Raw genomic sequence first — 11,279 nt, 5'->3', positions numbered from 1 at the left:
TACTTTATGGATATGAAATGGGTTGGTCTTCTTGTGTTTATTATAAAATTTCCTTGCTTCGTTCAAGCTGAAACTGATTATGCCTTTGCTAACCATTCAAACACTTGGATTAACAATGACTTTATTACCAGAGGAAGCGTAGACTTTGTTGATGGATCTACTATTAGACCTGTCCTGCTTAACAATAGCAACCCTTTTGATTTCCCTGCTATTGGTTGCGGATTTTACGGTAATCGGACTACAGACTCTTTTTATTTCTCTGTCTTTGCAGTGCAGGCAACAAGTGATTCCACCATTGTCAAAGTAATTCCCCCTCAAGTTCTTTGGATTGCTAACCGAGCGAATCCTGTCAAAGAAAACTCCACTATAGAGTTTACAGACGAAGGGGAATTGGTGCTGAAAGATGCCAACGGCGCATTTGTGTGGTCCTCTAGTACCTCAAACGCAGGTGTTGATCAAATGAATGTTAGCGGCAATGGCTCTCTTCAACTTGTTAGTATGCTTGGGTTCGATTATAGTTCGACTTGGCATGGCGATATTATTTGGGAATCTTGGGATCTCCCCTCAGACACATGGCTTCCAGGGCAAAAATTACGGTTATCACGCCAGCAGACACTAACATCTAGCATTTCTACCTCAAATTTCACACCAGGTTCATTTTACTTGTCTTTACAAACAGATAATTTGTATGCATTTATAGAGTCTGATCCGCCCCAGATGTACCGGAAAATTTTCCAACAAGGTAGTGAAATCAAGCAATTCAAAACCGGGAGTCTCCGATTTCTAACAAGGGGAACTTACGTTGATTACGTGTCTAATATAGAAAACTTCCAGTTTTTGAGACTAGAACCAAATGGACATTTGACGGTCTATCTATGGATCCAAGGGTCCGTATCAATAGCTGATGATATCTTAACTGACAATTTAGGAAATTGTTCTTACCCCACAGTTTGTGGAAATTATGGTATTTGCTCAAACGGTGGAAGTTGTACTTGTCCTGCCAATTATTTCATTACGTTGAATTCAAGTCTTATATGTGAGGAAGCAACCCAGTTGTCCTGCCAATCTTCCCATATGCACTCTCTTATAGAGCTTGATAGAGTTTCTTATTTCAATTTTGTTACAGATTATCCCAACACTGATATACAAAGCTGCAAAACATCTTGCTTGAAAAACTGCGCCTGCAAAGCAGCCCTTTTTCAATACCATTTCACTACTTCAAGTGGCAATTGCTCATTCTTGTTACAGGTTTTCTCTCTAATGACAACTTCACCTGGACTTCTTCCGTACAACTATACAACGTTCGTTAAGGTGCAAAAACCTTTAGTTGCATCTCGTCCTGCAAGCCCACAATTTTATGAGTCTGTACCTGAACCTCCAAGTAACCAATCAAGAAATTTGGCGACCATTTTGGCACCAGTGTTGGTTGTGGCAACAATTGTACTTTTCCTTATTTGTTTATGCCTGCGATTTATAAGACAAGGAAGATCTAGTGGGGAATGGAGAGAAGACAATGCAGATGATGAGGAGTGGGAGAATTCATTACTTCAAGTAAACCTTAAAAGATTCACTTACCAAGATTTGAAATCTGCAACAGACGACTTCAGCCAAAAACTAGGAGGAGGAGGATTTGGTTCTGTCTTTGAAGGGACCTTGACTAATGGCACCAAAATTGCAGTGAAGCGCTTAGATCGGTCTGGGCAGGGGAAAAAAGAATTTTTAGCAGAAGTGAAGACGATTGGCAGCATACACCATGTCTGCCTTGTAAAACTTGTAGGATTCTGTGCTGAAAATTCACACAAGCTTTTAGTCTACGAATATATGAGCAATGGATCTTTAGATAAATGGATCTTCAACAGAAATCAAGACAATACTCTTGAATGGAAAATCAGGAAGAAAATCATCTTAAATATTGCCAAGGGGCTAACATATCTTCATGAAGATTGCAAAATGAGAATTGCTCATTTAGATATCAAACCGCAAAATATTCTTCTTGATGGAAATTTTGATGCCAAATTATCTGATTTTGGATTGGCAAGACTAATTGACAGGAATCAAAATCAAGTGATAACTCAAATTCGAGGAACACGAGGCTATATGGCTCCCGAATGGTTAAGCAGGAAGATCACAGAGAAAGTTGATGTCTATAGCTTTGGTATTGTCATTCTGGAAATTATCTGTGGAAGGAAAAACTTGGACTTCTATCAACCAGAGGAAGATGATCATTTACTTTTGTGGACAGTAAAACGAAAGGCAGAAGAGAATCAATTAATGGACTTAGTTGATAAATGTAGTGAAGATATGCAGCAAAACATAGAAGAAGCAGCAGAGATGATAAGAATTGCCATTTGTTGCTTACATAATGATCCCACAAGGAGGCCTTCAATGTCTACAGTGGTGAAGATTTTAGAAGGTGTGATTCCAATAGAACCTGTATATGATTATGGGTTTTTAACATCTACCGCGGTAGAAGCTCCTGATGGAGTAGTGATGGTACTATCAGATCCACAACCAGCATCAATCCTGTCAGGACCAAGATGAAGCAATATATATAGTTGTTTGCATCAATATCTGCTTTATTGATTAGAGCAACAAGGTAAAAACTTACTAGCTTTCTTTTTCATGTAGGAGCATTGTTTTTTACTACCGATAATGCATAAGCAAACGTATAATACATAATAATTGTCTTTTATTTATAGATATATATGCTTGAAAGAGAAATTTACAATATTTAACATTACTTAGAAGTTTCGGTATAGGTTTTAAGTTTTACATATTTTGACGGTAAATTTTCTTTTATAATCACCATTTGAAAATTGTCTGATTTGCAGATTCTGCAGCAAGGGATTTGTCTTCAACGGGAACAGCTGAAGTTAACTAAAACAATGTACAAGCATTGGTTTCCTCCTCCCAATGGCTAGGTAAACTCTCGGTTCACTTTTCTTTGGTTGAAAGGATTTGGGTTGAGAAGGTCACTTCTTCTATCTTTAATTTGACATTATTGGATCTTTGAATTTGATTTAATACCACTATCTTTTTCCCTAAAAAATAAAAGAAAAGAAACAAATCTTATAATATAATAACTTATTATTATATAGAAATATTTTATGTTGTACGAATACAAAATATGTAATTGAATGATAAGTGGTACGTTAATCCACTGCAGAAGATTACTGTCTTTTTTTTAAAAAAATGTTGTATATATACATTTTCCCATTTCTTGGAATTTGTTTTTAAATGGGTACAAATTCATTTTTTCACTCTGGTCATATGAAGATATATAAACAAGAACAAGAACTCCATATGAAGATATATAAACAAGAACTCCTCGGATAAATACTTCATGCATAGATATGCACAAAACAAGAGTAGACCCATAAATCTACCTTAGACAAAAATGGATGAACTCTGGCCAGAGCCCTAAGGGACAGAGAAGAACTACAAAAGACAAGGAAAAAAGAAAAGTAAAGTAAATAAAAGCAGAGAAATGACTGATGCCGGTAACAAATCACTAAGTGGATGGAGTTGTAGATAAGATTAACAGAAAATAAAGTGGGCGGGGTTAGGTCAAATTTATCTAAATATGATGTTAATTATGTATAAACCAATATAATTAATTTGGTTTAAAACATAAACTATAAAATCCACCAAATCGAATCATGAAGGGAGACCCTTACTGAATAAGTGTGACATTGCATGCTGTATAATTTCTTTAAAAAATTAAAAAATAAATGGGTATTTGATAGTTAAAAAAAAAAAAATCCCTCCCCATTATTTGAAAAAAAAAATAATTTTTAAAAATTATTTAAAGGTTTTTCAATTTAGGCCAAATTATTTTGAAGATTTTCCAAATGATTTCAGTTATGAAGTGAAGTGGATACATGCAAAATTTTCACCACTTACATTTATTCCTGCTTAAAAATTTAATATCTATATTCATTTTAAATGCGTTTGAAATTTCTTTTGAAATACTCATATTCAAATCTATTTAAAATTTTAATATATGCACCCATTTCATTTAATTAATAATCAAACCCGCTTTAATTGAATTGAGATGAATAGAATACTGAAAAATTCCATTTTATTTACATGTATAGAATCTCATTATGTCAATTATATAAAATAGAACTAGTGAAAATCATAAAAAAAATTAAAATAGATTTCAAATTCATAACTATCAAGATTTATAAATAAACTAAGAAAATATAAAAATAAATAAAGTTATCTCTATAACTTCCAAATTTTATTATTACTTTGAAATCAATATGCACTTAAATTTTCATCCGAAATAGATTTTGGTAGTTAGTGAATACCCATAGATTTAAAATTATAACCGATTCAAACCGGTTGTGATTATTCATTTTAATACTTGTTATCCAAAATTTATTTAAAGGAAATTATAATTTTGTCCATATAATTTGTCATAAATTATTAGCTTATTCATGCATTTTAAAAAATATATTATAATATCTTTATAGTTTATTTCTTTACGAATTTTTATCCTTCTGTCTATTTTACTCTTTTTTTTCAGTATAAGTCAAAGGAAAGGATACAATCAAACGAGAGAGACCCTTAACAATTACACAATTATTAACTGTATATAGTTTGCAAACTTTTTTCAAAAACCCACTTACTCAGATTTTCTTGAATACCAAATACTTCCCTTCATCTTCTATAACTTGATTTACACTTTCAAAAAACAGTAGCATCAGCAGCAACAAGAATACGAATCTAGTGAATTTTATGGCCATTAATTTGCTGACCGTCGAACCAAGTAAGATTTAGAGAGAGTCGAGTTATGATATTTTTAGAATAATCAAGAGAAAGATGAAAGAATATTGAATCTAATATAGATATAGAGATGGAAGAGTTACGGTGGAGAAAATAACAGGAGCAGATGACATTGATAAGGAAAGTTTGAATAAACCTATAAGAACCATTACAAGGTAAAAGATAATTTTTATATATTTGTATAGCAACAGATGCTATAAAACTAATTGATCAGTTTTTACATAAACAACAAGCTTCAGGTGATTTTGTTATTACTAAAATAAATGTATAAAGAAATTAAAAGAGAGTTAAAAGAAAAGAAATAAAGAAGACAAGAAAAGATAAAAAGGAAACAAAACTCACTCTCCCTCTCTCCTTTTCCGTTCCCCTCCCCTGCCCCCGTTCATTTTTAGGCCACCGGCCATGAAACCCGGCAATAAAGCACTCCAACTTCATCTTCGCAACGATAGGAACTCGCCTGTGGTCTTGATTTGGGAGGTAGAAGCCTGAAACGAGAAAGAACGTGACTGAAATTCGAGCGATGTCACGCGATGAGGTTTTCCGGTGATCCACGCCGTTTCCGGAAGTTCTAGCGTTAAGGGAAGGCACCGGTCGACTCCTCTCCTTCACACGACTATTTTCCCTCCATCGATTCTGGCCACGGAGCATTGAGGATGAAACCACCACAAGCGGTGGAGATACAGAACCCAATCCGACAAGTTAGAGGTCCGATCTCGCTCAATTGACGCCAGAAATGGAATCTTTAGCGAAATTTGAGTCAGGTGGAGGTGTCCTTGCGAATTCAGGGCTGTTTGGATTTTCCGGCCATCGTGGACGGCGGAGGTCGGTCACCAGCCTGCGAGACCCCGGCTGGGCCCCGGGAGCCAGAATCACCCTCTTCTCGTGCTAGTTCTGAATCCGAACTCTGAATTTGCAATTGGTAGGTATACTTCAAAGTTTAATTCAGTAATTTCAGTGTAAATCATAAATTGGAAATTTATTAGTATTGATTAAAATAATTAAGTTAGTGGTGTGAAATTAATGTAGTAATTAATTTCCAGTAATCAAAAGAAATTAACAGATTATAAATTATCGATTGAAGATGGCAAGAATTTGTAAAATGTGTGAAATTGAAATTAAGGACAATTAGGTCTATTAATGAGTTAATCAAAGAGAGAAAGAAATATTAAGAACGGCGGATAGGAAATTATTGTGAAGTGTCGAATGGATGTGATATATGAAATTCAGACAGATCAAATTATAAATAAAATGCTATTGGATTTTTTTAACAAAAATTATTGTGATATATAAAATTCAGACATATCAAATTATAAATAAAATGCTATTGGATTTTTTGACAAAAAGAAAGGTTTATTCAAGAATTAAATTTATTGTATAAAATAACAAATTGCGTTATTAGGAAGGAAATAAATTAATGAAAGAATAAGATAGTTTAATAAATGCAAAATTTGTATTTGTATTTGATTAAATTTAATAAAGTATTTGAAAATGTAATTTTAAGTGATATTTTAAGAAAAAACAAGGTAAAGAAACCAAGGATTTTTATTGTAAAATCTTGTTACATTTATTTGACAAAAAAAAAAAAAAAAAAAAAAAAAAAAAATATATATATATATATATATATATATATATATATATATATATATATATATATATATATATATAATAAATAAGCTAAGCTTTTGTTTTAATGGAATTTAAAAAGAAATTATCAAATTTAATTGAAAAATAAAATAGAATTTGTTAGATAAAATCAAGTTTAGTCAAATGGTTTGTAAAGTATGATATTTTTATAAAGTAAGATTTTTTAAAGAAAGTAAAGTAGCCAAATGATTTTGATAAATATATTTAAGTAAGCCTAATGTTATCTCTAGTCATTAAACAAAATAAATGAATTTAAATATATATAAAGAAATATGGATTTCGAAGTGATAAATAAGATTATGAAAGATTTAAATTAATTAGTCTGGTTAAGAATATAAATTTATGGTATTAATGAGATGAAATATAAATGTAAACTAAAATAAAAATAATAAGAATTTAAATATCAATAAAGAGCTGTAAACAAGAATTAAAATGTATTGTGTAATTTGATTATATGTTGAGATAAGCCACAGAAATGGTTTAAGAGTCAATAAATAGAGAAGAAAGGCTAGGGGAGTTTTTCAACTCAGGTTAGTGCATTGCTCCTTTCTTATTTTCTTTCAAATCGAAATGTATTTGATTTCATATTTAATTTCATAAAGAGGCTTATGAATCAAAAGGAAATATTAGAATAAGGGTTTTATGGATTTTGAAAGAAAAGAAGTATGATTTGATATGATATGATTTTTTAGATGATTCTTATAGTTAAATTGAAAATCTATTTGTATGGAAAGGAGAATGTTGGCCACATGTTATTTGTTGTATGAGGGGTGACCGTAAATGAATATTTTTAGAAGTGTTTGTGAAAAATGGATTGTTACACAATGTGTTTTCAATTATGGTTAATATATGAAATAGTTTATAGTCTCACAGCAATTAATAGACATGGTTATTATCGATATCACTTTATTTGTTGAAGTTGATATTGTGATTGATATTGTAAATGAAATTGCAAATGACATTATTCCCTCCTAGATGAGGCCGGGATTGTCCCTCTGTTGAGATAAAAAAATCACATATTAAGATTGAGATACTTTATCTTGATGAACTCATAGGACACTGATAACTCTTCGGATTGAGTCTATTTAGATTGTTGAGACTAAATTGGATATTATCAAGTTCTTGAATGGATGTTTTCTTGAAATTGTATTGATGCTATTCTATCATTTTTATGTAGAGCATCTATTGAATTTTAAGTAAGGAATTTCTATTGTTATTATTAAAGTGCCTTCTTCTAAAACTCTTCATTAGGTTTTAAGAGAACTTGATTTTAAAGTAAGAATATCTGAAAAAGTGTTTTCATACGAAATTTTATTTACAATTATTGTTATATTGGAAAAATGTGAATTTTCATTTAATTTTACATATATGCACCATTAAGCAATTTGCTTAGTGATACTTTTTTCTGTACTATCACCGGGAAAAGAAAAAAAAGAAAGCAAGAGAGTGAATCCTGCTAATTATGGGGTTTCTTTTTGTTTATCGTACATAAAAGAACTATTATTATAACTATGGTGTATATTGTTTCTTTTTTGAAATTATATATATATATACTAGCTTAAGACATACGAAATTAAAATTTATGTAAAGTCTTAAGCTAGTATATATATATATATATATATATATATATATATATATATATATATATATATATATATATATATATATACCTTTATTATTATTTATTTATGAAAATGAAATCGGTCCGGTATATAACTACATTTCAATTGGGTTTATGGGTTATGGAACCATTTACGTTGATTATAAAATTCAAAATTTATGATATTATAATTTATCTTTCCTTATATATGTAAGCATATATTTTAAAATACAAAAAGAGTTTTTGAAAATGTTTCTAAGTATTGTTTTCCATTAATAAATTAACGAATAAAAAGATATGTTTTTAAATTATTTTATTTAAGTCCCTTGTAGTATGTTTATTGAGTTCTTATGCAAAATAAGTGCTTAATAGACATATTACGGGCGATATGCTATATTTTACAGTGAAGTAAGGTGTGACATTTGTGACATTTTTAGTTTAAATTTGCCAAATAAGCTAAATTTGACCTGAACTTTGAGGAATTAACCTTTTTAATCTCTATTTCTTGCTGCCCAACAACCTCCTATCACCATAAGAAAATTAGTGTGCACAGACAAAATTTACTGACAAAAGGTTTTTGTTGGTATTTAGCACAAATAACCAACAAAATTTAATTTTAAAATAAAAAAGATTGTTTAATATCATCAACAAAATACCATCAATTTACCGATAATATTGAATTTTTTTGCTAATAAGAGCGCCTAATATTGCTGCCTAATTTTTTAACAAATTAGTGATAAATTACCGATAAAATTTAGCGACAAATATCAATTTTGTCAATAAAAATTGCGGCGTAAATACGCATATATTTTGAGAATTTATCGTCAAATTATTGATCAATTAGCGACAAAATACTGACAAATCTTTAAAAAATTTTAAAATTTTAGGTAGAAATGTAGGAGGTAAATAATGAAATTTAGTGACAAATTACCAATAAATTAGTGTCAAATTACCGATAAAAAACTCCAAGCCAGCTTCAGAAGTCAAAATTAGCAATCTTGCTGCCTCTCTCTGAGATATGGGTCTTATGAGCTATTCAAGAACCATAAACCCATCAAACACTAATAAAAATGCAAACTTAAAAATTTTTCGAAAAGAAGAAGAAGAGAACAACGTATAAATATTCAATTCTAGAAAAATTAACCCAAAAAATTAAGATACACATAATAATGCAACAATTCATCAAGAACAAAACTGTTATAATAGAAAAATTGACTCCATAAGAACAAATATCGAAATAGAAAATTGGATCAAGAACCTATTAATAATATTAAACTCTAGAAAATTAATAAAACAAAAGATAAAAATTAAAGAAAAGAAAAATGATCCATTAAGAACTAGAAAACCCATTAAAATCCATCAAGCTTCGACAATGGTGGTTTGTTGATGACAAAATTATTCTTGAGAATAAATCCATTCTTGAATCGCTCCGACAGTGATCTAAATGCATGCAACTCAATATTTCTCCTTGAAACTGATTTATACCGGAATACATACACTTGCCATGATATTAGAGGGTCTAGGTCCATGGATTTTGAAATAAGTGGCCCTGCAAATTCTTCAAATGGTAAGTGTTCCTTGCTAGAGAACCAAAAGTTTCAACTTTATCAAGAATAACATTATACTTTGGGAGCAATTTGATTGAAGGTACTAGCCATATATTGTTCATGTTGACAATAATTCAATTCCAAATATGGATTTCATATTACCAAATTGAGAATTAAATCCAAAAATTAGAGAAACTAAACATTTTCAAGTTAAACTCAGAGATTAAACCCAAAAATTAACCCTAAAAATTAAAGAAATTAAAGAATTACATCTAGAAATTAAATCGAAAAAAGATAATAGTACAAACTTGTAAGAATCAAACCCATAATTAAAGATCAAACCTTTGTTGCATCTTCCTAAACTCTGACAATACATCGTTTATCACTTTATAATCCTTAACAATGGTTATACTTGTAGGGTCCTACAATACAAAGGGGTATTTAGGAGAGGAAGAAGAGATGAGAAAAAGAGAGAGAGAGAGAAAAGATGCAAGGAAAGAGAAAGAGAAGAGATTTGATGGAATCTTAGAGATCAATATGAAGAAGTATGTCATTGTAGAGGAGAGGAGAGAAGCTTCGCTTAATGTGTACCATTGGACAATAATGGAATTTTAGAGTTTAATCCACATGGCATCCGATTTGTTTCATGATGTGGCTAAGTTGCATGCGATGTTAGCTGTCAGCTTTGTGAAAATTTGCCTTACACGTCCATAAGCAGTTTTTCAGTTAACCATGTGATCCGGAGATGCTCAGCTGTAAAAATTTATAAATTAAGACATTCAATCGTTATTATTTTCCGTTGAACACCAAAATAGAAAAAGGTAAAATTCAGACAATAAAAATATAATTATCTCATTTTTATCTAAATACGGATTTAGGGATGGAAAAACTTCAAAACTATAAGGTTTTATTTCACCAAAATTTTAACTATAATCCACCTAGATCAAGCGACTCAATTAGGAGAAGACATCAAATGGAATTCTAATAAGGGGCATTATTGGCTTTGCTCCAATAATTAACGTTTCAATCGAAATAAAATAGATAGAAGGATAAAAGTTTGTAACAGAACAAACTACAGGATATTATAATGTATATTTTAAAATGCATAGATAAATTAATAATTTATGAAATGTTTCTCTTTATTTAATCAACTCCCAGTCTACTGTAAATGGAATTTTTGCAAGCCGGGTACCAGGGAAAACCGCATCGCTTCCATACTGTAGGGGAGTGACTAGTGCTTAAAGTCACTTGGATATTAGAGTCCTTGTCCCGACCCTTCATAGGTGCCCCTACGCCTATGGAAGGTGCCATTGGTTGCCTTATTGTAATCTTCGTTGCTTCGATGTAATATTTGATATATATAAATAAGGATTACCCTTTTGCCCCTATGTGTGATGTTGTGCTATGCTTTGTTATGTGTTCCTCAATGATGCTTGAATTATTCTTATATTTGAACCCATACGATTATATATCGGTATTATGTGTTCTAATGCCCATTATTGGCTTGTAGATAACTAATTGATATCCTTGGCTGGCTTGTTTGAGGGTGTGCCAAGCAAGCACCACACGGTCCGGTCTTGGTGCGTGATAGGGGACCATGACATTTGGTATCAGAGCCTTGGATTGCAAATAGATTGAATGATGAAAATGACGAAATCCTCCTGTGTTGAAGCTTTAGAGAAGCGGGTGGAAGAGCT

The 11,279-nt window shown here is 31.1% G+C and overlaps 1 protein-coding gene and 1 long non-coding RNA gene across 2 annotated transcripts; one reads left to right on the top strand and one right to left on the bottom strand.

Annotated features, from left to right (window-relative positions):
* LOC105641600 (G-type lectin S-receptor-like serine/threonine-protein kinase SD2-5) lies at window positions 1-2,590 on the top strand. The gene has a single exon (XM_020682299.3). It carries the CDS (start codon window positions 7-9, stop codon window positions 2,539-2,541), a length of 2,535 nt encoding a protein of 844 aa, XP_020537958.1. The 5' UTR covers window positions 1-6; the 3' UTR covers window positions 2,542-2,590.
* Window positions 2,591-9,152: 6,562 nt separating this feature from the next.
* On the bottom strand, window positions 9,153-10,276 carry LOC110010330 (uncharacterized). The gene is made up of 2 exons (XR_002285311.3): window positions 9,925-10,276; window positions 9,153-9,584 (listed from the first exon to the last, which is right to left on the bottom strand). It is a non-coding gene; the product is annotated as an uncharacterized LOC110010330 (long non-coding RNA).
* Between the last annotated feature and the right edge of the window lie 1,003 nt (window positions 10,277-11,279).

This window comes from Jatropha curcas, chromosome 6 (assembly GCF_041381405.1).
Source record: "Jatropha curcas cultivar XTBG-Jc1 chromosome 6, XTBG_Jcur_1.0, whole genome shotgun sequence".
Classification (NCBI taxonomy): domain Eukaryota; kingdom Viridiplantae; phylum Streptophyta; class Magnoliopsida; order Malpighiales; family Euphorbiaceae; genus Jatropha; species Jatropha curcas.
Note: the sequence above shows the minus strand (reverse complement) of the source record. Positions and strands in the feature narration are given on the sequence as shown.